Source organism: Engystomops pustulosus, chromosome 2 (assembly GCF_040894005.1).
Source record: "Engystomops pustulosus chromosome 2, aEngPut4.maternal, whole genome shotgun sequence".
Classification (NCBI taxonomy): Eukaryota; Metazoa; Chordata; class Amphibia; order Anura; family Leptodactylidae; genus Engystomops; species Engystomops pustulosus.
Genome location: NC_092412.1, coordinates 134779281 through 134807270, shown reverse-complemented (window position 1 = coordinate 134807270; position 27990 = coordinate 134779281). Strand labels below are relative to the sequence as shown.

The following is a 27990-nucleotide window of genomic DNA, read 5'->3' as shown; positions in this document are numbered from 1 at the left end:
ACAACCACTTGCTCTCTTATGTATTAAACTGTTTTATTAGGAAATAAATAATAAAAGTTCATTCCTTTTATTGCAGATATTAAAACTTTGTTACCTCGTAGACTAAAGAAAAACTTCTTCATATATTCTTAGTTTTTCTCAAAAATAAAGAAGTTTCTAGCTATTGCAAATTCAATCCATGCATTTCTTGTATTGCGCCTTGGCCTCCTGTAATACAGCAGGTTCTTGCCTATTCCTCATGCTCCATGTTCCCCACTGTGTATCTATATGGCTTCTAAGAGCAGCAAGGAGCCTTGGACTTCTGGTGAGTCTTCAGTTGTGTCACCTTTCTACTGCTTCTTGCAGATCTCCCTAGTGGATACTCTCAGTCACATCTTCATTAGGAGATGGTGGTGCATCCTGGTTTTCTGCCAGATTTAGCTTTTGTCTAAATGATCAGAATTAAGGATAAATAAGAGAAGTAATATTTATCATACTTTTTCTCAAAAGTATTCCTTTTCTTTTCATCTATTCAAATATTCATCTGCAGCCATATTTTGTTATTTACTGGTCATGTTATTTACTGAACCATAAACATCGCAACCATAAACTCTTTTTATCCCTTGCCGGTTTTGGCCCCTTAAAACCGGTCCTCATTTTTCAATTCTTACGTGTGTCTCTTTATGTGGAAATAACTTCAGAACACTTGAACATGTCAAGGTAATTTTGAGTATGTTTTCCCGTGACACATTGTACTTTAAAGTTGATTAAAAATGTGGATACTTTTGCATTTAGTTCTGAAGAAAGCTGAAGTGTCAAAAATGTTGAAAAATTTGTGTTTTTTAAAGTTCAAAATTCTCTGCTTTTAAAACAGATACAGTAGTGATACCCCCCAAATAACTTAATAACTAACATTTCCAGAATCTATGCTTTACGATAGCATGTTTTTTTATGTGTCCTCTCATTTTTCTAGGATGTTGTAAAAATTTGTTAAAAAGCGCCAATACCTATATTTTTGGGGAACATGACAGGGCATTGATGTGGAGGAGCTCCATTTAGAGCAGATTTGCATTGTATCCCTGTTCAGGCTATACATTTTTATTTTTTTGTAATGTGGACATAAACTTTGTGAGACTTGACGATGATGGCAATGACCGTCAGCTCCATAGAGATTAATGGTCATGCGCGGCCGTCTGCTCCATTAGTCCGCCGGAGGTACATGAGATCATTATCACTGTGACCCCCACTGATCAGCAAGTTAGGCCCAGTCCTGTGGATAGGGCCTAACTTTTGTTCGTGGGAAAACCAGTTTAAGTAGGGGGCTGCCGGACAACCCATTTAAGGGAAGCTGTCACTGATTATGACAAGTCTCATTTTCACATAAAACAATTCTGCATTTTATAGTGTTAAACTGTGGGTATTTTGGGCACCCATGGCCCCCCAGTCTATCACCATTAAATCAGTTGTGATTGATAGAACAGTGCGGCTTGTCTGTGCTGCTCTGTACACTGTGGAGGGCACAGAGGAAAAGGACCGTATTGGCAAGTGGTCGGGAGAGTATTAATTTTATTATTTTACTACTGGCCAAATGTTTCATGTGCACATGGATACTGAGTGAAGGGGCTTTAATGCATACTATTATGAGGGGGTGGGCTGTATATAATATATCTAGGGGGCTGTGAATAATATTTATTTGGGGAGCATTTGTATATGGGGGCTGTATTGTAATATTCTAGGGGGCCGTATATAATATACCTTGGGGGTAGTGTACATTGGAGAGGGATACTAATATGGGGGACTTTATATACTATAACTGAGGGGTGTCTGTATATTTGGGCCGTATTGTAATTTGGGGGAGCTATAACTAATTTAACTGGGACGGTTGTATATGGTATATCTGGGGGCTGGATACTCAAATGGAGGGGGCTGTTTATAACTTGGGGGCAACTGTATATGTGGCCAAGGCCAGATTATATGGAGGTCTCCAGGGGCCTGCAGCCCCTGGGCCCCACCACTATGCTCATAAGGGGCCCCCAACAGCAATGTCAGAAAACTAACCCACAGCTCTGGGAGTGATGCACAGAGGTGGTGTGCCTACCTCCAAGCTGTGACTCACTGGCTCTCAGTGAGAGTGTCATCCTGAGCATACTCAGTGCATTCTGCATGCAGCATGCATTTCTGGAGCTGCTCTACACGAAGAATGACAGCTGATCCCGTCCCTTAGTACCTAACACTGGCTAGCTGAACTATTTGCCAGTATTGAAACTGAAAAAAAGCATAAATAAATACTTAAAAAAAAAAAAAAAAAAGCAGGAACTAAGAGAAGCAGAGGAGACTTGCCTAGAAGCAGAAAAAAAATACTATACTTGGCTGCATATGTGCTTGAACACAGCACATTTGGAAGTTATTGGACAGGGCCACCATCAGGGGAGAATTACTGGGACTCCAGTCATGTGCCCAGCGGCCCCACTATAAGTGGGGGCCGTAGCTGAAGTCCCATTATTCCCAGGAGTGAGACCCAGAAGTGAAGCAGCCAGATAGTGGTGTGTTGTCAACAGAACAGTAGTTTTAAGTATGCGCCTGCTAAATGCTTATTACCTGTACTGGTGTACTGGACGGAATAGTATATAAAGTATCTGAGTCTTTAAGTCGCAGGTACCATAGAGTGGCAGAAAGTGCAAGCTTAATTGACCTCTGCATGTACTTTCTCTCTGACATGGACAGTCCAATCTATGACTCATAGATTGAGCCTTCTGTGTCTTCAGCAGACCATCCTGGCAGCTCTGCGGAGGATGTCAGTGGAGGTGAGTAAAGATTTTTTTTTCTGGCTACAATAATGTGGTCCCGGGACATGTGGCGAGAAATAGCCAGAGACGCTGGGGGGCTCTGGTGCTTCATTTAGATAACCATCGCTCACAATAGGGTCTCAAGAGGATCCGGATCCTGCACCGACAACCTTACCTGATTACCCTGGATTGGATTGCTTTCTGAGGGGGATACAGGCTGTACAGCCTCCTTAGTGCGCCACGCACCTGCTTTGCCACCACAGACATTCAGTTTAGCAGTGCCTAAATCGCAGAAGCAGTGGACAGGCGCCCGCTACAAAACAACAGTGGCAGATACGGCATCGGACACTCAGCCCCACAGCATGGTCCGGGTAAGTGACGCATCTTCCCATAAGACGCCATTAACATCTGCCTGCCACAATGTGGAGCCCATCCCTCCTCGCAGATGCCATTGGTGGAGGAAAAGGAGTGACCTCAAAATCAGTCTCCCCAACTCAGTAAAGCAAAGGGAGAATTGGCCCCCAAACACCTATCCAAGGCACTGCCCCCCGCCTCAGCCTCAGGAAGACATAGCCTATTCTTAAAGAGGTACCTAATCCTCTGTGGGGAAGGGCAACATTGGCAATCATCTGCCTGACATGGTTACCCCTCCTATATCTCTTCCCCAGACGCAGCCCAAGCAAGGCCCTGCTTCAGAAGAGGCCCAATCTGCATCCACTGGCCCTCCTGGATACAGGAGAAGATCTGAGCACAACCTCTTCCCTCATGGCCTTGTGTCCATGGAAGACCCTTGGGACTCCCCAGAAGCCCAGCAAACTCAGATAACCTTCCACCTACAACTCTCATTCCCTTTGATGCTAAACTGCAAAGTTTGCTTCAGAGTTCTCCTACTAAGAAGGACTTTAAAGAGTTAGTGGAAAAAGATAAAAAATACCTTTCAAAGTTGGTCAGAGATGATCTACGCTCCTTAGTGGATAGAGTGGAGGTGTTTGACTTGATGTGAAGGGAGTCTTGTAAACAATCTTTAACAACATACTGGTTGAGCCAGAATCGCATAAAATTAAATTTGACAGGGCCCATTGAGCTCTAGGGGCAAGGGGCTCCTTTACAAGTCTGAGATACATAATCTGCTGTGTAACGGATTTTGAGCTGAAGGAGAGCATTATGTTGAAAGCTAGGAAAATGCACTCTTTGTCATACAAGGGCACTTTTGTCCAGGTCTTTGGAGATCTCTCATGAATTACTCTCCACAAATGTCGCCAACTGAAACTGCTTCTGGACCAGCCTAGGACCACAGCATTCCTCATAGATGGGGATTACTGTTTTACCTGTTAGCTCCGCCGAAAACATTCCCACTCCATTCTTATGCAGACTTACCTGGCTTCTGTAAGGCTCTTGACCTTGACAACCCAGATGGGGAGATAACTCCCCTGCCGCCTGCACCCCTTCCAGTGAGAAGGAAGAGCCGTCGCTCATCATCAAATCAAGGGATTCTCCAGATGACTCATTCGCTTAAGGTCTCGTAGCTTCCAGAGTGAAAAGGTCTTTGTTTCTACACTTTTGGGAAGTTGTTTTTTATCCCCCCAAGTTTGAAGATACCAGGTTGGAAATTCCTATAAGTTGATGAGCCTGAGAGGCCATGAAAGGATGGTTAAGTTCCTCACCTTGCATTTAAAAGGACTCAATTCCCCTGCAAAGAGGTGATTAGCCCTTACATGGCGTGAACACAGGGAGCTGAAGTGGTCTTTTTATAAGAAACACATTTTGATTTGCCAGGCTTATGTGTTTTCGCTAGGGGAAAATTACCCATCTTCCTAGATTGCACCTGAGGGTTGGAAGCAGTGGTTGCTTTAAGCTGATTTATAGACAATCCCACAGAGCAGATCATGTGAACACAAGAGAAAGTTCCAGGAATTGGCTGCAATGCTAAACACCGGTCATCAGAGGGAATTCAGTGAGCAATCTGCATGTTTGCCACCAGAGGGAGTAAGAATGCAGAATCATGACAGCACTAGTAGGATATAGAATGCAGAATCAGTGCAGAATCGTGACAGTACCTACTCCTTTAGGGGTGAACTTCGAACACCCCAAGTTCACTCTCCTGCTCTCCTTTTTTCAGAAATATTAATAATTCCTTTATTTATATAGCGCACAAAGATTATGCAGCGCTGCACAGAGCTTGCCAGATCAGTCCCTGTCCCCAATGTGGCTCACAATCTAAAAACCCAATTTGCAGTAGAGCTTATTTTCCCTGAGCTTGGTTAAAACCTGTTGAACATGATTGAGATGTTCAGGAAGCGAAGGAGAAAAAATGAAAATGTCATTGTAAATAGTGTATGTTTAGAAGTTTGTTTGTTTGCTATGTTTAGCATTTCTTTGATATATTATAAAAAAAAAAAAAAGTGAGCCATGCTATGTGCTATTGTAACTGCAGAGTATGTCCCAGAAGATTTCATTCATAAAACTCTGGAAGAGAGCAGGTGTATTACAGAGACTGAATGGCATAGCCGAGTATTCATAATGGCCATCACAGGCAAGTAATTTCCCTGTATCCCAGTTAAAGTGGGGAGCGTGTCTCCTTAACCATGATAATCCCAAAATGAGTGGGTTGATGGTCTTGGGGACCACTAGAAGTTCAATGTCTTCTTGATGCAGCACTCCAAAATCCATAACTAGCGTTTGGGTGTGGTAGCGAATAGATCCTTTTGGTACCGGATTATCATCAATGCCCACCTATGATACAGGATGAGGTAGAGCAACCAATTCCCCATCTGGCTGCAACCGAGGTAGATATGAAGTTGATGTACCAGAATCTAAAAAGACATGTGCAGATAAGGTTCCCGTATAAGAAATTTGGGGCACCATGAGTGTGAACCGTTTTGCGTCTTTCTTCAAAGGAGAGAAACACAGTGGACCTAGGAGAATCTCTACTTTGCCTTGGCCCTGAAGTTTTCCGGCTTTTTAGGACAAGTTTTTACCTGGTGCCCAGAACACGCACAATAAAGACAAAGATGATTTTTCATCCAGTTCTCTCTGTCTTCTTGCGTGAGTTTTGCTCATCCTAACTGCACAGGCTCTTCTGGGGGTGACATGTGTGCCCGAAATTTGGTAAAAAACATGAAATGAAAATGAACCTTTCAGCAGAAATTGACCTTAAAAACCACTACCAGTATGTTGTCAAGCAGCTAGCAAACCTTCAAGATCATGTTTCATTCATGGCAGAGATTTTAAAAGTGAAGTCAAGCTCTCTCTACCTTTGGAACTGGAACTGCATAACATACTGAGCCACAGTTTGAGACTCTTGGCGAAGATTGGCGGGCTCAATGAAGATTTTCCGGAAGGTCTCCAGAAATGCCTTATACTTGTATAATAGTGGAATATTTTGTTCCCAGAGAGGTCCAGATTTTGTTCCCAGACACGCCAGAGCCTGTCCCATCTTTGGACAGATAACAAAAGCAATTTTAGTTTTGTCACAAACGTAGTTCCCTGAAAGCAACTCAAAATGGACGGAGCACTGGTTCAGGAACCTGCGACAATACTTGGGATCTCCCTATCGTACTTTGTGGGGAGCAGAACCAGAAGTTGATGAGGGGTCGGCACCATATACGTAGGAGGTGCTGGACCTTGCGCCACTTGGGGCGTTAGAAGGGAGTCCAGGTGCTTGAAAAAGGACTGGAGGCACCGCAGCAGCTGTTGTTGGTTTTATTCCTGCATATCTACCTGTTCCATTACTTGCTGCAGGAGTTCAGCAGCAGTTGGAGCATTAGCGGAGTCTATAGTTTGCAGGCTTGAGTATACTGTCCTGGCAGCCAATAATCTTGCAGGTCGGATGAAATTCCGCTTCCCCAGATTCTCTAACCACCTATAAGTGCGCGCCAAGCCTACAAGCCTCCCAGTCTTCACCTGAGCCCACTGCAAAGCGGGATGGATTTTGCTACCAGGAGCTTGTAAGACATTAACATGGAAGCAGCAGGTGGTAAAAGCTTGGCATGGTCAGAGAAGGTGGGTAAACTCACCTCCCTTGCTCTCTGACCATGCCTGGTAGCTTTTTCCATTTGGATTTATGAAAACAACTTTGGTATTGTATTGGTATGGCAGACAGCATGTACACATGCATTAGTGGCTTATATTGTCTTGTACTTTCAGCCACTTGGTCTATATTGTAACTCACTTTGCCTTGCTTGTATGGACATATGTGTTTCATGGCAGATTGAGTTTAGGGTCTCACATTGACCCGTGGTAAGCAGGTACACCTTGCTGGTGTACTTTTTAAGTGTTTTTATAAATAATTGTGTCCTGTCTTTGTTATTTGTTTAAAATTATTTTGTAATAAACTTTGTACTAAATTGTTAGTCCAGAGTACGCATCCATCTGTTTTCTGTGTATATATTCATGAATTTCTGGGATGCGTGGATTTATTTACTAGTGTTCCACGTTGCTAGTGCCTGTCCTTTTTGTTGTTACTTGGTCAAACTTCTTACTTTGGTGCTCCTGTTCCTGCTCTATATGATATTGACTAATAATTTCCTAACCAGGAAAATATTTCGAGGCCATATAAAAATGCCAGTATTCATAATTTTTCCCCATAGAGGTCATATTGCTAATCTAACTTCTCACATTACGGGAAAGAACACAGTCAGAGTTTTGGTATTTCTTATGTTTCATACATTTACCGTTTATACTCGTGTATAAGCCGAATTTTTCAGCACAAAAAATGTGCTGTAAAACCTCACCTCGGCTTATACACGAGTCAATAAAAATAAATAAACTTAATACTCACCCTCCGGCACCCAGATCCTTGGCACGGCTTCCGATCCTCGGCAAGGCTCCTCTTCTTTCTTCTCTTCCCTCTCTAGCCGGGAGAGTCGCGTCCATGCGATCTGCCGGCCCGCGCACAATATGAAGTCATCTGCAGCGACGTCGCCGCATCATAGTGTGCGCCAGGCAGTAGATTGCATGGACGCGACTCTGCCAGCTATTACAGCAAAGAGAAGAAAGAAGAGGAGCCGCGCCAAGGATCAGGAGCCGCCCTGAGCATCGGGGGTGAGTGAGTATCACCGGAGGGCGAGTATTAAGCTTATTTTTTTTTTATGTGCTTGGCATACAGGAGGCTGGCTGGCTGTATACCACATGGGGCTGGCTGTATACCACAGGGGGCTGGCAGACTGTATACTACATGGGGCTGGCTGGCTATATACTACACAGGGGCCGGCTGGTTATATACTACACCCTCGGCTTATACTCGAGTCAATAGGTTTTGCCAGTTTTGGTGTTAAAATTAGGGGTTTCAGCTTATACTTGGGTCGGCTTATACTCGAGTTTATACTGTACTTTTCTTTTTCCATATTTCTCCAATGCTATATAAAACAATTGTTGATACAGAGCTAAATGCTATGTTTATGTCTGTGGAAATATATCAATAACCTCAATTATAAAACAGGACTGTCTTTGTTACCCTTAAAAACCAAATAAAGCTCAGTTTTGACTGTGTGCTGGTTGGATTCCACGGACCTGCACAGGCAAGCGAGGGGAATCCCTGCATCATATTGATATATAGTAAAAGCATATTATTGTGTTGACGCTGCTGTTCGGTTGGCAGGCAGTTCACTATGATGCACTGTTCCCACTCTGTGGAAACCACATACAGATGCTTATGAAACATATTTTACTGAAAAGGATACATGGAGTTACTCAGTTCTTCCAGCTGAAATATAAAATGATCAGTGTGTAAGACATAATTTTCAGATATACTACAAATAAAATGTATAATGTGCAACTAGGGTACAAAATAAAGAAATTTGACTAAAGAAATCGAAAGAGGAACTAAACCTTTGAAGTAAAATGAATAGTGCAGTTGATAACCTTGTGAAATACTAACACTTCTACTAACTACTAATACTACTAAAAGGAATGTATTATTAAAATATATATAATTATAAATATATATATAATTGGTAAAAGGTGAAATTTAATTTGATATATATTTATATTATTTCCCACAATTGCCCAGGAGATGGAGCCATACCAGAAAATTGAAGCATCCAAGAATCCTGTAACTCAGTTGCTGTAAAGGAGGCAGCACACTGTTTAACCCTGCTAAAATGGGAAATGACAGGCATATAATGCTTCTTTTATAAATGTATTCCATATTCTCCCTAACAATTTAGAAAATCCCCTTTAAGTAAGCACACTGTACATTCTCTATTTGAATACATGTTTCATTTAAGTGCTATAGTGAAGTTGCAGACTCCTAAATCAAGTTAACCTCCTCTTGTGGATACTTTTTTTCTTTGATGATTAATAGAAATTGGTCTTTACATGTTTTTTGTGCACACTATGTTAGTGCTGTACATGCAACAGGAAACACATGTATTAACTTTTACAGTGTCGTCACTGAAGTTCAGCTGGCAGATGGGAGGTCACATTGCTGTATAATACAAGGACTCCCATGCAATGTGTGCAGTCAGTAGAATCAGACCAACATAAGAGTGCAGCGGGCCTTAAACCTAGCATATATGACAAGAGAAGTGGTACTGTGCATTATCCACAAATACATAATAACTACACTGATGTTGTTGCTTTAAGAAATATCCGCCAATAAATGAATGTCAGTCTTACATTATTTAGTAACTGCTCCAGGTTCCTCTCTGCATAGGTCTCATCTCTCATTTCCTCTGCACACACATCCAGGCTGAAGTGAAGACGGGCTAATTGCTCTTGCATCTCCCTCACACGTTCCAACTGCTCAAATGAGCATACTCGACCTAGAGCAAACAGATAACCATGGAAAAGATTTAAAGGTGATGTGTACACAATCTCAGTGTGCATGGGAGAAAGTCATTACATTCAAATGGAGAACGTAGAACCCCCATTCTCATAATCAGTAAGTAACTCATTGTTAGGGCCTTTAGTGAAAAGACACATAATTGTTAGGCTACATCCACAAGAATGTATTTTTAGACCTTGTGCTAGCCCTTGTTCCAACGACTAACACCCGGCCCGATGTATTTCAGTAGGGCTTAGTTTCTACAGCCAGTAATTGAGTTGACTGTCCAAGCCGCAAATTTTGGAGCAGGTCCTATTCCTGCCCTCATTTCTAATCTCACTTGCTAATGACACACTTCTTGTTATACAGCTTCATGAACCAGAGTTTTCTGTACTTTGATGCCTGAAATTAGCAGAATAAGCACTTTGATGAGTGTTCTGAGCTGCTACCAGCCAATCTTCAGGACTGTTTCCTATAGCTACACATGTGGACAAAATTGTTGGTACCCCTGGTGTATGGACTGTTTCCTATAGCTACACATGTGGACAAAATTGTTGGTACCCCTGGTGTATTGGAAAAAAAAACCCACAATGATCACAGAAATAATATAAATGTGACAAAAGCAAAAATAAATAAAATTTCTATAAAAAGAAACAAATGAAAGCCAGACATTGCTTTTCAACTGTGCTTCAACAGAATTATATATTTTTTTAAAAATGGACAAAAACCATGATACCCCTGAAAAAATCGGAGCAAAGGGGAATGTTAAATTGCAGTGTGTTTACTAATAAACATCATTGTCAGCATTGCCTGTATACAGGGCTACAGCTACTCACCCAGCTGTTTGGTGACATGTTGTGTACCACTGTACCACACCCAATATGAACCAGAGGAAGTGAAGGAAAGAGTTGTCTTATTAGAAAAATAATTAAAGACAAGCATGTTAAAGGTAAATGTTATAAGACCTTTTCCAAGCAGCTTTTCCTGTGACTACAGTTGCACATATTATTCTGAAATTTAAGATCTATGGGACCATAGACAGCCTCCCTGGACGTGGCCACAGGAGGAAAATGATGAAGTTAAAGAGACGAATAATACAAATGGTAACAAAGGAGCCCAAAAAAGCTTCTAAAGAGATGAAAGGTGAACTTCAAGCTCAAGGAACAGGGTGAGGAAAGGCCCGGCGACTGTACCGGAGTGGGGAGGAGGCCCTGTGACTATACTCGGTGGAGGGAGACCCTGTGACTATACTGGGTGGAGGGAGACCCTGTGACTATACTGGGTGGAGGGAGACCCTGTGACTGTACCGGAATGGGAAGGAGGGCCTGCGACTGTATTGAAGTGGGGGAAGGCCCTGTGACTTGATGTGGTGGGGGAGGCCCTGTACTGGGGTGGGGGGAGGCCCTGTTACTGTACCGGGGTGGGGAGGAGGCCCTGTGACTGTACCGGGGTGAGGAGAAGGCCCTGTGACTGTAACGGGTGGGGGGGAGGCCCTGTGACTGTACTGGAGTTGGAGGATGCCTTGCGACTATACTGGGGTGGGGAGAGGCCCTATGACTATACTGGGTGGGGGGATACCCTGTGACTGTACTGGAGTGGGAGGATGCCATGCGACTATACTGGGGTGGGGGGAGGCCTTGTGACTATACTGGGGTGGGGGGAGGCCCTGTGACTGTACTGGGGCAGGGAGAGGCCCAGTGACTGTACTGGGGTGGGGGGAGGCCTTGCGACTGTATAGGGGTGGGGAGGAGACCTTTGGGACTGTATCGGGGTGGGGAGGAGGCCCTGTGACTAAACTGGGTGGGTGGAGACCCTGTGACTGTACCCGGTCAGGGAGGAGGACCTGTGACTATACTAAGTGGGGGGAGACCCTGTGACTATACTAAGTGGAAGGAGGCCCTGTGACTGTCCGAGGGTGGGGAGGAGGCCCTGAGACTGTACCGGGTAGGGGAGTAGGCCCTGTGACTATACTGGGTGGGGGGAGGCCCTATGACTATACTGGGTGGGAGGATGCCTTGCGACTATAGTGGGGTGGGGGGAGGCCTTGTGATTATACTGGGTTGTGGGGAGGTCCTGTGACTGTACTGTGGTCAAGGTAGGCCCAGTGACTGTACTTGGGAGGGGAAGAGGCCCTGTGACTGTACTGGGATGGGGAGGAGGCCCTGTGACTATACTAGGGTGGGGGAGAGACCATGTGACTGTACTGGGTGGGAGGAAGCCCTGTGACTGTCCTGGGGTGGGTAGGAGGCCCTGTGACTATACTGGGTGGGGGGAGACCCTGTGACTGTACTGGGGTGGGGGGAGGCCATGTGACTGCATTAGCAAGGACATGCCCAATTGGAACTACTATCCCTGAAAACTGTGGAGGACAAAATGGTTTTCCTCCTTATCGTTGCATGAATTAATCGAAGGAGTGCGCCGTAACCAAGGTATTTTACATTTTCAAAGTGATTTTGGGGTCTGGCTCCTTGGGTAAGAGGCTCCTCCAATATACACTGATGGTAAACAGGGGTTAATGACTGTTTTTATGTCACACAGCGACTCTGCTTTTGTTTTGCAGTAGTAATGAAAGGGGTTGTCCAGGATTTTAGGACACTTTATTAGGTACACCATGCTAATAACGGGTTGGACCCCCTTTTGCCTTCAGAACTGCCCAATTCTTTGTGGCATAGATTCAACAAGGTGCTGGAAGCATTCCTCAGAGATTTTGGTCCATATTGACATGATGGCATCACACAGTTGCCGCAGATTTGTCGGCTGCACATCCATGATGCGAATCTCCCGTTCCACCACATCCCAAAGATGCTCTATTGGAATGAGATCTGGTGACTGTTGTTGATGCCAAATTCTGACCCTAGCATCCGAATGTTGCAGCAGAAATCGAGACTCATCAGACCAGGCAACGTTTTTCCAATCTTCTACTGTCCAATTTCGACGAGCTTGTGCAAATTGTAGCCTCAGTTTCCTGTCCTTAGCTGAAAGGAGTGGAACCCGGTGTGGTCTTCTGCAGCTGTAGCCCATCTGCCTCAAAGTTCGACGTACTGTGCGTTCAGAGATGCCCTTCTGCCTACCTTGGTTGTAACGGGTGGCGATTTGAGTCACTGTTGCCTTTCTATCAGCTCGAACCAGTCTGCCCATTCTCCTCTGACCTCTGGCATCAACAAGGCATTTCCGCCCACAGAACTGCCGCTCACTGGATGTTTTTTCTTTTTCGGACCATTCTCTGTAAACCCTAGAGATGGTTGTGCATGAAAATCCCAGTAGATCAGCAGTTTCTGAAATACTCAGACCAGCCCTTCTGGCACCAACAACCATGCCACGTTCAAAGGCACTCAAATCACCTTTCTTCACCATACTGATGCTCGGTTTGAACTGCAGGAGATTGTCTTGACCATGTCTACATGCCTAAATGCACTGAGTTGCCGCCATGTGATTGGCTGATTAGAAATTAAGTGTTAACGAGCAGTTGGACAGGTATACCTAATAAAGTGGCCGGTGAGTGTATATGGCTTGGGGGGCTGTTGTACACTCACCTCCTCTGTGCTACTGTGCATGAGCAGCACCGTATGTCACAGCCAGGTCTCTGTTGTTTACAGCGCCATCCCAACCACAGCCACAAGCCTCCTACGCAACAAAGGCGCAGAAGTGATGTACAGCGCTGTGGGTGAATGGAAGCACCAGAATAGGTAAATGTATTATTTATTGTTTTAATAGCCCACCTGAAGCCATATACTTTTATGTGCCTCTTTATTTTTTCGCAAGTAAATCATATATTTTACCGAATGCTTGAAGTTTTCCAGAGTGAAAATCATTGAGAAGACTCAGCAGACCCCCTTCCATTTCACACACATGGGATACATCAGTTAGGAAGGAGTGCTGAAGACTAGGCCCAGGAGTCGCCATTTCACAAGGGGCAGCAGGCCGAGCACGCTCCTTAACACCCCTAAAGAACAGAGAGAAAAAGTAACGGTCTAAAAAACAATAAAACTTTAAAAAGTAGAATACAACCGGTTGTGCTGTCAACAACATTTTTCTTACTAACTTGTTCATAAGTCTCTCACTGTGTGTAGATTTTACCTGTATATACACTATGTGGGTTGTATAATGCATTGCATAATGTCAGTATTGTATAATGTAAAAGGACAAAATAACTTGAATACTAGTCTATGCCATTTCTTCACTGGTAATATTTCTAATGAATGATAAAAAGTTTTTACCTCTTAATCTTAATCCGTTGCTTTGGTGAAGGTGGATGTGGGAGGCCAAGGCTGAAGGTGGCACTCTTACTTGGAGGAGCAGTAGCTCTTCTTGAAGGAGCTGGTGGAAGTGTTTGTGTTACACAAACCTTTGGACTCCTCTTTTTTCTTTTATCCTCCATTTAATGTACTCTGTAAAAATGTAGTAAACTGAAGTTGAAGGTGAATTTGATAACTGACATTAAAGAGAACCTGCCATTTAAATGAACCCACCTAAAATAAATATTTAATTAAAAAGCATTGTCATTATGCCTAAATGGTTCATTTCCATGGCTGCAATGTTAAAAAATAATTTTTAAGCTTATGTGCAACTCCCCTGATGTGAGTCCATCACCATAAATGAGTCCTGCAAAGTAAATTTTACTTGCACTGCCCTCTCTCCTTGTTCCTGATTCACCAATCCCACTGCTAGGACATGCTGATGTGTGGAACATTGAGAGAGATCTCTGTTACATCATTAGCCACTTCATGTCTTGTGACCAGAGTAATGTCATCTAATCGAAGTCCATAGAGGCTTGCAGTGATCATGCCATTTATTCTCATTTGATCAGATATATACATGGGGTAGATGTTGCAAACGTAACTGGGTAAAGGACCTTAGATGATATCATCCTGGTAACATGCCATGCTGAGAAAGGGCATGGGACATGGGGAGGAGCCATCCAAGCAGGCCATGCCCCCCTGATACTAGTTAATGTAAGATAAAGTTAGTAGGGCTCTATGGGGACCACTATGGGAATCACTAGCTGTTTTTGTGAAAATGTGGTTACAGGTGCCCTTTAAAGTGTAGAATTCTCACTACTAATCATAGGGGAACATATATCAAACTTTTGACTTTCTCTCTTTTCACCATTGTCTAGTTTTCTGCAGTGTTCCCCGAGTTATATCCAGAATCCAGAAGTAAAAGTTGTGACTTTTTTAAAAAGTTGCAAAAAAGTCAAAAATTTTGGTGCAAATTTAAGGCTGCCCTTAACCAGGCGTAGAACTGATTGGAGACTGGGGACTTTTTCTGACTTTTGTTTTAAAAAGTCGCAAATTCACTTAAGACCAAATGCCACATGTATTAATAAGGAAAAAACGCTAAGATACATCTAACCAGCAGAAAATCCAAGAAAGATCCCAAAAAAGGGACGGACAAAACCAGACTTATGATACATGTGCCCCATAGACTTCAATCTGTGGCCCATGTTGATATAGAATGCAATGACCAGTGCTGACTTTTATGAACCTGATTAAAAACCTAATCGGCCCCCATCTATGGAAAACCGTTTGAGCCAGTTTTCTGCCTGACTTTGCACTGAAAAGAACATGCAAACTGCCTGAACATGTATTTATGAAGTGTCTGCGGATTCACCTAAAGGAGTGTTCTGTTGCCGATACAGACCATGGGCCACATTTATTACCGCGGCTCAACAGAATTGTGTCGCACGCTCTATGCTCTGTGTTAAACCTCCCCCTGAAAAAGAAGCACATTTCCAGAGCAGTGCAGGGCCCGCCAGATTAATGAAGAATGTGCGGACATATTCATTAATCTGGCGCACTCTGCATATTAGTGAGGCAATCTGCAAATAAAGTGCTGTTTATGCTACTTTTGATAAATATGGGCTGTAGTCTTCAATACAGAATCTGTTCTCAGACCACATCATTCCTGGAAATCATAAGATGGAGTGGAAGCATCAACCAAGTGCTTTACAAAAAACAGAAGGAATCCGCAGTGCATTATAATGGTTTCCTAGCAGTCATGTTCTATTACATATTGATGGGATACATAATTTAGCATTGGATTATGGTGCCAATACTAGGGCCCCAGCAATGATCCCAATGAAGCCCTTTTGAAATATGCAGGCACACTGCATATAGATAGTTTCTCCCCAGTGAATTTCACTTGGTTTACAAAGACTGCTGAGTGCCCAGGCCTTTCTCCGAAAAGCCCTCAGTGAATATTTCATGACTTATTCTACTACTAGATAATAAACATTGTTGTGGGAAAGCATGGCTTTATCTATTGATTACAAATGTAATGGCTTCATTACTTCTGTTGCATAGTGGAGATTTCATACACTTTATAGCGCCAATTTACAGTCAAAAACTGCCTGGGGCCTAATGTCCCTTTGCATCTGAAATTTAAGGCAGATAAAAATGTATAATATTATTGGATGTGGATAGCTTTGAGTATGGGTGTTTACAAATAATTTTCTTAGGAAGAGTACATCCTTGCTTCATCTTATCATCCTATAAATGGTATTTCCAATAACCAGTACATAAGCATAAGGAGGATTAATTCTATGGATGTAAAATCAAGTCATTTATCATAAACCTTTAAACTGAAAACTGGAAGGATTCTTTTCCCTTGCTGCGCCTCTTGCACCTATTATGAAGTGTTGGCATCACAATATTGGTGGTTTTCCAACACTCACAACTTGTTCTGTTGTGTCGCTGCTTGTAAAACCTACAATTTTCAGGATCTTTTAATGACACCTTTCTTTCTAATGTAACCATATTTATCACTTTTGACGCCCCCTGATAAACGTGCGCACCAAGAGAGAAAACCCTTTGGCCCATTAATGACAAAGCAAGTCGGGCAATTTTTAGACTACTTCAACATAGATGTAAGGATGGAAATAGTGTTACATGATCTAAGGTTGCTTAACCATTCTTACAAACAATAACTGGGAATTGGGAGAAACTCATGGTACAAGCATTTTTCTTAGGAAAAGCACGATGTGTGGCACTGGCCTAATGCTGCATTCCCACAGTGTGCTTGAAAACCATTACAAGTGCATCAGGAGAAACTCATCACCAAACACTTATGCATTTAACCAAAAGGAATATGTCTGGTAAGTAGCAATATGTGCTTTGATTTGTTAAACTACAAATCAAATGTTACTACTTACCAAAAGCAGGACAAATGTGTTTAGTGAAGAGTTTATCAATGTGTTTCACAATGCTATTCAGTAGCAATGTGGAAACGCAGCATTAGGCTGGTGCCATACAAAGTGCTTGTTCCATTAAAATTATACAGTGCGCCACAATATGGTTCACACTCTATGCTCTGTGTTAAAGGTGCACCCAAAAATAAAAAAATGGAGCGAACTTCCTGATTTTACAGCACAACCACGATGCTGGAGAAAATATTATGCTGCACATAATAATAATATATGATGCAAAGAGTTGCTGTTTGCTGGTGAAACAGCAGTGCCAAACTACAATAATGTAATCATCACAGTTGGACTGCTGTATTTAGGGAAATTAGGGACTCCTGACACACAAACACAATCTATACTAGTGAATTAGGAAAATTATAGGTAGTATTCCTTGAAAAATTTAAAACCGTATCATTATTAAATATACACTAAAAAATGTGTGATATGACCAACCGTTATCTCAGTTGTCATTCACTATTCACACTCATTTACAGTAAACACTTGGCAGGTATAAATAGGGATATATCGTGGATCTCTACAATTTGATGTTTTTTTCACTCCTACAGACATCCAGACTGCACTGCGAGATAGGACAAATATCATGGGCAATAGGGTTCTTTTTTTTTTTCAAGAGATCCTTTCTCCAATGGCAGTGATGGTGAGCCAGCGTATGATAGCCCCGCAGCTTAATTTTCACAGCGGCATACATCAATGTATTGGGGCAGCCAGCTGCGCTGCGTTTATTCCACGCCAGGCAGGGCAGCAGTAACGCCCTGGCCAACCCATTCCCGGCCGGCTGCGCCCTCCGCTTGCCCACCCCCTTTCACACCCCACAGGGTTGAAGGTGGCGGATTGGGACAAATAATCGCAAGTGCTAGCAATAACCTAGCATTTGCGATTATTTCAGGGCCTCTGCGCAGAGTATAATATGCCCCAGAGTGCCCAAACTACAACCAAAATCCACTTATTCACCGTGAAATGGCAACACTGCACTTTATTTTTACACTTAAAGAGCACTTTGAGGGCTTGTTTTCTGCGTAAAAAATAAATGTCACTTCATAGTGATGGAATTTAATATTCCATGCAGTGTACTGGGAAGCGGGAAAAAATTCCAAATGCAGTGAAAATGGTGGAAAAACGCATTTGCACAGTTTTCTTGTGGGCTTAGATTTTGGGTCGGTGCGATCGCGAGGATACCAAATTTCTGTAGGTTTTATAATGTTTTAATACAAAAATTAAAACCTCCTGTGGGGGGATTATGGCGTTCATCGGGAAGGGGTTAAAGAGAACCAGTCATGCAAAATAACCCCCCTAAACTAAATATATTTTCATAAACTGCCATTAGAAAGCATTGCCTCTATCCCTTCACTGTCCCTCTACATGCCTGTAAACCTAAGCAATGTCCTAGAGCTGTATGCAAATGACCTGTGAGATGTCCAATGAGTCATTAGCATATTCAAGCTGTCCAGCTTATTCATGAGTGGGAGGCACAGCCACACCCCCAGTGCTTGACTGACAGCTGCTCCATGTAATGGCTGCTCCATGTGCTTGCTGGCCATAGCAGAACATGTCAGGTACTTGTGTAGCTGATGTCTGTCTCTGTGTATTAGGAGGGAGAGCATGTCAGCAGATGCAGCACAGACACTAACTATGCTTTACTATACATTACACACAGACATGAGCAGGGGGAGGAGGGGGGAGGGGTAACAGGGGTGACATCACTGCCTCTGACCATGTGACCAGCCTCATTTACATAATAAAGAAATTTTGATTTTGTAATGATTAATGTATGAAATAACTAGATAAAGGCTGGGATGGAATCCTTGTGAGCTGCTCCAACAGGTAGTGGTGACAGGACAAGTGACACAGACCTGATGACAGGTGTCCTTTAAGCAGTAACTTATTGCTACCTGTTCTTCCACATCTTTCAATTGTATCGGCCACAAATTCAGATTATCATTGTAGCTTCTCTCCAGGGTCTCTCTGACCAGGAAGAATGGTGGTCCAGCAGGATGACCTCCAAAGATAATGCACTTCTGTCAATACCTTCTCACTTTTCCTGCAGTTCCAAACAGTCAATGATGTGTCACTTCAATATACGCTAAGAGCAGCATCTTTTGGACTGCAGGAAGATTCAGTGGATTTGGTCTAGTTTGGTGAACTCTATCCTGGGGAGATGACCTGAGCGCCCACAGAAAGGGCTCTGAGTGCCACCTCTGGCACCTGTGCCATAAGTTTGCCATCACTGTCCTATGGTGTGCTTTTATTCTTTATTCTTGATTGCACGCTTGCCCCAGACATCATCACTTTTTAAATGCACGCTTGCCCTATGCTCGCACCCCAATCATAACGCTTCTTTTAGCCTCTCATGTATACGATCCTATCAAACATTTGTCCTCTATGAACACATTCACCATTTCTAATTGTTTACTCCATATAAACAACCCCCTCAACTATCCTGTGTAGTTTCTGCACTTTTCACATTGAGGCAGATTTACTTACCCGGTCCTGTCGCCACAATCCCCGAGGTGCGTTCTCCGACTAGGATGAAGTCTGGCGCGATTCTTTAAGATTATGCGTCCGTTTCCTGAATCTGTCGCTTCCCCACTGAGGTCCGCCAGAGTTCACCTTCTTCTTCCCGGTGTATGTGAGTGCATGTCTTGCGACACAATTTGAATTGTAAATCCCGCGCTTATTCCGAATCAGTTGGGTTGTCTGTCGGACACGCCCCCGGATTTGTGTTGCATGAAAGTTGGCGCGATTGCGGCAAAATCCGTTCACGTGCACCAAAAAACCCACTTAAATGCGGCGCAAATCGGAAATAGTTGGGAAACCTGACGAAAATGCGCTGTGTGGACCCTTAGTAAATGTGCCCTATTCTGTCCGACTTGTTTAACCAGCAGTTCTACAGGGACTAGAACTATTAACATACACAGTGGCATTAACAATGTTACACGCTGCAACTGAGCGTCCTTACAGTGCCTACAAGTAGTATTCAACCCCGTGCAGATTTAGCAGGTTTGATAAGAAGCAAATAAGTTAGAGCCTTCAAACTTCAAACAAGAGCAGGATTTATTAACAGATGCATAAATCTTACAAACCAAAAAGTTATGTTGCTTAGTTATATATTAATAAATTTTAAACATAAAAGTATGGGTCAATTATTATTCAACCCCTAGGTTTAATATTTTGTGGAATAACCCTTGTTTGCAATTACAGCTAATAATCGTCTTTTATAAGACCTGATCAGGCCGGCACAGGTCTCTGGAGTTATCTTGGCCCACTCCTCCATGCAGATCTTCTCCAAGTTATCTAGGTTCTTTGGGTGTCTCATGTGGACTTTAATCTTGAGATCCTTCCACAAGTTTTCAATTGGGTTAAGGTCAGGACACTGACTAGGCCATTGTAACACCTTGATTTTTTCCCTCTTGCACCAGACCTTGGTTTTCTTGGCTGTGTGCTTTGGGTCATTGTCTTGTTGGAAGATGAAATGACGACGCATCTTAAGATCCTTGATGGAGGAGCGGAGGTTCTTGGCCAAAATCTCCGAGTAGGCCGTGCTATCCATCTTCCCATGCATGCGGACCAGATGGCCAGGCCCCTTGGCTGAAAAGCAGCCCCACAGCATGATGTTGCCACCACCATGCTTGACTGTAGGGATGGTATTCTTGGGGTCATATGCAGTGCCATCCAGTCTCCAAACGTCACATGTGTGGTTGGCACCAAAGATCTCGATCTTGGTTTCATCAGACCAGAGAATCTTGAACCAGTCTGTCTCAGAGTCCTCCAAGTGATCATGAGCAAACTGTAAACGAGCCCTGACATGACACTTTGAAAGTAAAGGTACCTTATGTGCTCGTCTGAAACGGAGACCATTGCGGTAGAGTACGTAACTTATGGTATTGACTGAAACCAATGTCCCCACTGCCATGAGATCTTCCCGGAGCTCCTTCCTTGTTGTCCTTGGGTTAGCCTTGACTCTTCGGACAAGCCTGGCCTCGGCACGGGAGGAAACTTTCAAAGGCTGTCCAGGCCGTGGAAGGCTAACAGTAGTTCCATAAGCCTTCCACTTCCGGATGATGCTCCCAACATTGGAGACAGGTAGGCCCAACTCCTTGGAAAGGGTTTTGTACCCCTTGCCAGCCTTGTGACCCTCCACGATCTTGTCTCTAATGGCCTTGGAATGCTCCTTTATCTTTCCCATGTTGACCATGTATGAGTCAACATGTATGAACCAAACAGAATTCTGGTGGTTTGAGGGGTTGAATAATAATTGACCCATACTTTTATGTTTAAAATTTATTAAAATTTAACTGAGCAACATAACTTTTTGGTTTGTAAGATTTATGCATCTGTTAATAAATCCTGCTCTTGTTTGAAGTTTGAAGGCTCTAACTTATTTGCTTCTCTTCAAACCTGCTAAATCTGCAGGGGGTTGAATATTACTTGTAGGCACTGTATAGGCCATCTTACTTCTCTCCTTCCTAACACACCCGTACACTGTATGAGTGAACAAACATCAAATTGTAGAGAACCACAACATATTCCTATCTAAACCTGCCAAGAATTTGTTGAAATAATAGGCAGCTACTTTTTCAATTAATATATATTCAATAGCTTACGCTTCATATGTAGGATATTTTTTCTCTTCCCATTTATATCTGTGAATATTTAATTTAACTTGAAAGCTTCATTCTCACTAACATAATCTGTAGGATGAATGATTTAGTGATATCAGATCTGTCCTGTGACATTAGAAAGTATCCTGGCATCTTTCAGCACAGTACTTGCACTAAGCTATTTATTCATGTGATATCGTTGGGTAGGCATCAAGAGGTCTCCTTTTCTACAGCATTAACCCTTTATGTCACTGTATAGTTTACAAGCTGTATCTTACTACTTCTTTGTAATTATATCACAATGATATATTATTTTATGGTTGCCATTATGGTTGCCAGTCATGATCCCTTCTATGGAGCTAATATCCCAAAACATCCAAGATGAGTGAATAGTTTATTCTCCCAGGGAACCCCCCTATTGCTACATTACTCCTGCTATAAATGTGGCAGCTATTACTGATGTTTTCCAAGAAATATGTAACATATGTATCATTAGGCAGCATCATGCGCCATTTTTTAGAATTTCTTAGAAGCCCAGCAACATTTATAGGTCAGACTGATGTGACAAAGATGCATTACCCCTCAGGTGCTAATAATCCTAGTATCCAAACCAGTCATTTACATTAGGTAGATAAAGACTATGGAAGGTGGTGTGGAAAAATGAAATGCAGCCATATCATGTTTTACTATAACATGTACTATAAAGTTTACTATAACGTATCTCATGATTATTTCTGCTGTATGCATTGTCCCTTTTCTGTGTAACCTTTTTCATCATTATTATTATGTTTATCTATAGATAGCTAAATTGATGATAGAAGATAGATATGAGAGCTTCAGTAGAAGGGAGATAGAAGTTCGATTGATCGATTGATTGATTGATTAATGGATAGATAGAAGATATATAAATAAATAGACAGACAAAAAGCTAGATAGACAAATGTATACACAATCAACAAATTATAGGAGATAGATAACTAGACAGATAGATGATAGATATGTAGCCAGGAGATTCAAACAAGGGGTATTAAAATTCACATACTGGAGGCCTCTTTAGGGCAGGGGGTCCTGGACAAATGCCCAGCTTGCTGCCCTCTAACGTTGGCTCTGGCTGTCATGATGACCTTTCTGTTTTGTAATGTAGGTTTGGCATAACTGTTCAATCCCATAGATTGTTTTTGTTTATTAATGTGTCAGTCTTTACTGTAATTCTGACATTTAGTGCACTGGTTATAGTATAGTACAGTGATGGCGAACCTATGGCATGGGTGCCAGAGGTGGCACTCAGAGCCCTTTCTGTGGGCACCCAAGCCCTTACCCCAACACAAAGTTTGCCAGATATGACTCAAGGCTTTCTCCTGTGGTCCAATACAGCCCTGGATGTGCCATGCTGCGCGCGATTTTAAAGCGACATCCTTGGCTGCCAGGACTACAGGAGGAGCCAGAAGGTGTGGATAGAGATGAATTGTCATTTGAGCTCCTGCTCTTGGTCCCCTGATTCTTCCTCTTCAGTGTTCCCTGGGGGGGGGGGGCGGGGGGTAAGCTACAATCCAAATTTCTCCATCTTTCTATTGTATTGGTTACCGCAGGACACTGATACGTTTAAAACCTGTGATACAACAGGAATCAATAAGTCACTGCTTTAATTGTCATGTTGGCAAGTGGGTTTTGGTTGTAGCTTGGGCACTCTGTCCCCAAAACGTTCGCCATCACTGGTATAGTATAAACAAGTGTTAAACCTGTCATATAATGAATCCACTATGATTCTAGTGAATCTGTCAGCACTATTGACCATACATAGATGATTAAATGGAGTTTTACCATCTATAATCCTCAAGGTCCAAGTAGGCTTTATTCCTTCTAGACAGGTCCCTTACAACATTAGGAAAGTCCTGAATCTCATCCATGTATATAATGCTGCAAAGACACCAATGGTGCAAGAGAGTGGGTGGCATGTCTGTTCCTCATATGTACAAGTATTACTATGCAGCTCAAAAAGTACAACTGACCGATAAACGAGGGCCACTCTGCTCCACTCTGGGTCAATTTAGAATCGTCTCTCCTTCATCCATCTACTATGCTTGCTACATACTGGGACACGGGGCCTCACCCTACACCTTTTATTCACTAAAATTGTGCTGTAGGCTGCGTTCTACTCACTTCTTTGCAAACTGTCCCTTTAGACTCCTACTATTCATTCCGCATAGGGAATCGGCCCCGTCAACTCACCCACACACATACAAATGGTGGACATCGAGAAGTCTGATTCAGTTACAACACTTCCTGGATGGGGACAGGGTCATTTCAGCTGCGAACATTATTGAAAAACATGGCCTTCCTCAGTCTGAGCATTTTGCTTTAAGACAGATATCTGAAGCACACAAGCGGTCCCTAACATGACTCAGTGCAGCTCTATTTCTGTGTTCTCTATATTTACTCCTTATTTAACCAACCACAAAAAGATGTTAAATTCCCATTTATCTTGCAATGGGAACAAGACCTGGGGTTTCAGATGACATTGAAGAGATCGCACCATTGCTGCACGATGATAGCCAAGACTATTTATCAGGTGATTCTGGTTGAAACCTCTATCACAATTATCCACCGAACACAATTCCCTCTAGAAACCACTACGGTAATTCTTACCGTGCTCATCACTGCTTTGCTTCAGGTGATGTAATTATATGGGCACAGCGCTGCATATCTGGTGGACCTGTCCCAGGATGCAATCTTTTTGGAAAGATATTGGCCCCGAGAATTCATGCTGATGCTAATTTTCACCATTAGAATGGAGGCTTTTGAGAAAACATTCTAGACCTGGATTGATTATATACAACTCTCAAATCAGGCAACTTTACTGGCTCCTTAACATATAGGTACAGGCGGTCCCTTAAGACTTAAGAACACCCGACTTAGGCTACATTCACACACATGTATGGGGGACGTATATACGGCCGATATACGTCCCCCATACACTTCTATGGGCTCACGGCCCTGTACGGGAGCGGTAGGTGCAGCACACGTGCGGCACCGTACCACTCCGTAGCCTGGGAAAAGACATGTCCTATCTCTTCCCGTGATACTGCACCGTGCGCTGTATCTTCCTATGGAGAGGGGCGGGGGTGGGGGTAGATCGGGTGGTAGGTGAATCAATGGGACGTGAGGATAGCCCTTTTAAGGGCTAATCCTCACGTCCCCGCACTTTTTTGTAAACTTTTATTACCCTAATATGTTAATTTTGTTATGCGGCTACTTGGGCGTGGAGTAGCCGCATCTGAGGTTACACGAGGCGGCTACTCCACGCCCCGGTAGCCACTTTACCCCTCCTACTTACCATGTTCGGCGCGCAGCTGCTCGTAGCTGCGCGCCCTCGTCCGCCGATCCTGCCGTCTGCGCATGCGCAGAACAGCAGGCCCGCGCCTGTGCAGCCCCGGCTTCGGAGCAGTGGTGAGTAGGAGGGGTAAAGTGGCTACCGGGGCGTGGAGTAGCCACCTCGTGTAACCTCAGATGCGGCTACTCCACGCCCCAGTAGCCGCATAACAAAATTAACATATTAGGGTAATAAAAGTTTACAAAAAGTGCGGGGACGCGAGGATTAGCCCTTAAAAGGGCTATCCTCACGTCCCATTGATTCACCTACCACCCGATCTACCTTTATAAGTAGATTTGTGGTGGTAGGTTTCCTTTAAGACTGGCTTACTTGATCTATAAATCCCCCCTACCATTTGTGTTGTCCCCTTGTCTAATGTCTTTGTCTGTACAAATTCAATGATACAAGTATCATTTTGTTATGTTGTTCGCAGGTTAGATCGACTGATACTAAGAGCCCTTTTACTTCCCCTGCGTGGGATGATGATCTATGTATCTTCTGCATCTTCTAAGAGAGTTCAGGCATTTCAGTATTATGTGGCATATTTGTACATCTACCCCCTGCATGAGGAAAATTTGGCATAATGTGCCTTGAGCGACTATTTGTTTTCTCAAAACTTGTTAAAACTAAAAGCAGCAGTGCTGTGAAAATGCATTTAGATTCCAGGATTGTAGCTAGTTTGGTGCAATCCAGTGTGAGATATCTTCAATGAACACAGCACAGCCCACCCTCCTCCTCTGCTCTCAGTCACTGTAACAGGCTTCTGTTTGCATACTACTGAATACTACTTCTACGTCAAGCAATGTCAAGCTACAATCCTGGAATATAAATGCATTTTTACACATAAAGTAGAAGAAAATTGCATGAAGGAGAGGATGTATATAATTTGTATAATTCCAGGTCTCTCCGCTACTAGACCATATAACAGCAAGAAAATTGCTGAGGGCGAACTGCCACTAATTTTCCTGCAGTTATAAGAGTTTCAGCAAAGTTTGTGGGATCAGCAGAACGGGGGGATTACAAATTCCCCTGATCCTCTCTGGACTTCTGGTTTCTACCATGCAGTGTCCTATGTGCCATTGACTTCTATGGCATTTCTGGATCAGCTTCTAGCACAAACCTGAGATAGTACCTTGTGCTGCTTGCCATTATCATACATCTTTTATTCTGTGTACATACTGCAGATTCTCCTGAAATTTATGAGCATAATACTGCTGAAAACATGACTACCTGCAAATCTGGTGGCGATTTTACCCTTTCCAATGCATAGTTTAACCTCCAGTGCAAATCAAGTCAAACTTCGCAATAAAAAAAAAACTGATTTTAAGAGAAAATCCACAACTGGTCTCAGCATAACCTTAGGGGCTAATTAAGAACAATCCTTCTCTTGGTAAAAATTAAACCTAAAAGAATCAATACGAAACAATCAGTATCTCCTCTAAGAACATTACCCATCCACTGAGTCTCCCCTGTTTTTGTTCTATTATTTTTAGAAATGTTTCTGGAACTGTTTCTATATTTTTTACATGTCAGATAGTACATGCTATCACTTATCTAACAGCATGCCTTTTCAGGAAAACTAAAAGTGCATTATTGAATATCCAGGGGCATAGCTATGGGTGGTTGGCAGGGAAGATGCCAGTGGTGAGGGCATTTAGATACAGGACGAGAGCAGCACCATAACTAGAAGATATATAAACCCTCTAGTAAGGACAAACACTTCAGAATATATACTGTATAGTATAGATAGAAGATAGAAGAGGGATAAGAAATCATGTACATCGGTGGCAGGATGCAGGGAGTGGCTGGTAAATAACACAACAAGCAGCAGATGGTTTGGGGCTCCATGGCAGAACACAGAAGACAAGACTGGAGAAAACATTCACATTGTGACAACATAGTATTCTAGTACAAGTGTGAGTGAGCATTACCTGACAATGACCAGAGCGGAGCTGGACGAAGTTGTCTGAAGACAGATGATCCCTTCTCGTCACACTGATCCCTATGTACTTTGTGTACTAATCACTCCTCCATTATCCCAGTACCACTACACTCTGTTGTCACCTCGTCCCTCCTCTGCCTCTGTATCTCCTCCCCCAATGTCCCTGCTCATGAACACTCACAATGCTCCCTCCTCTTCATCTTCTACCCACTGCTGGGCATCCCCACAGTAACGCCTCATTCCCAGATCCCAATATGCTCCCAGCTTTTGTCCTGCTTATCCTTATTCATCAGTAATCCAGACAAGTTTATGATCACATATACTTATTATTCTTAAATAAGAAAAGGTTGCAATGGAGAATATTGTACCTGAGAATGAAGCCTTACCACACTGTGTATAGTAATAATACGCTGTATTTATATGGTGCCAAAATATTCTGCTGATTCAAAATTCAGAAGAGAAAAGCCAACGCTGCCGCTTTACAATTTGATACAAAAATCATAAAAGAAGCTAACCCTTATCTAGAGCATAGGTACTATACATGGAATGTGTCTATAACCTCAGTTCAACCATCTTGTAGAATAAAATCTTTTTACAAATGTAAAATCATTCATTCCAGCTGTAAAAACCAGCCAAATCACTGGCAAATGGCATATTTATTAATTTGGGTACATGGTGGTGCTGGAAGAGCTATTTTCAGTGTAATTTAAGTTTGTGGCGCAAGGGATTAATGATTTAATGCACAAACTAAAAGATTAAGAACTGTCTCCACATTCATGAAGGTGAAATAGAACTCCCTAGATCAGCTTTAGCTGCTCTATTTGGTGATGAGAAATGACCTCCACAAAGTTGTAGGTCAAAGAGAACGGATTTCTGAGCACCCCTTGTTCTCAGTCCTGCCAAAGAATTATTTTGAATGTTATAATTGTTATTAATTTAATGAGCCCATGTATGACCTACCCTCCACTGCATAACACTCTAATATAGAACTGTAATTTTATATCACTTCCATCACTAAATGCAATCAGCCTGTGTAGTGGGCGCTACATTCTGTATTACTGGCGCACAGTCTTCATGAATCTGGCACCGCCTGCACAGCTCTGACAGAGTGCACCACTTTTATTTTGGTGCACCTTTAACATGGGGCGCGTGACACAATTCTGTCAGACTTTGCAGGTTAAATCCAGCCCCCAGACGAAGGCTGTAATACAGCCAAAATGCGCGTCAGGGCTGTTGTCATCCTGGGCACCGGAGGTCATTACGATGGGTGAGTGCTTTCACATATAAACTACTATGCAGCAATGCTTTCTTTAGATCTATAGTATGTTAGAATTAGGATCTCACCACA

At 42.9% G+C, this 27990-nt stretch overlaps 1 protein-coding gene and 1 long non-coding RNA gene across 2 annotated transcripts; one reads left to right on the top strand and one right to left on the bottom strand.

Annotated features, from left to right (window-relative positions):
* Positions 1 to 14: 14 nt before the first annotated feature.
* On the bottom strand, positions 15 to 26802 carry CCDC28B (coiled-coil domain containing 28B). The gene is made up of 6 exons (XM_072136604.1): positions 26632 to 26802; positions 13749 to 13919; positions 13311 to 13474; positions 9384 to 9529; positions 8447 to 8469; positions 15 to 427 (listed from the first exon to the last, which is right to left on the bottom strand). Exons 2-6 carry the CDS (start codon positions 13907 to 13909, stop codon positions 352 to 354), a joined length of 570 nt encoding a protein of 189 aa, XP_071992705.1. The 5' UTR covers positions 13910 to 13919; positions 26632 to 26802; the 3' UTR covers positions 15 to 351.
* On the top strand, positions 10500 to 13499 carry LOC140118549 (uncharacterized). The gene is made up of 3 exons (XR_011853213.1): positions 10500 to 10699; positions 13128 to 13217; positions 13324 to 13499. It is a non-coding gene; the product is annotated as an uncharacterized lncRNA (long non-coding RNA).
* Positions 26803 to 27990: the final 1188 nt, after the last annotated feature.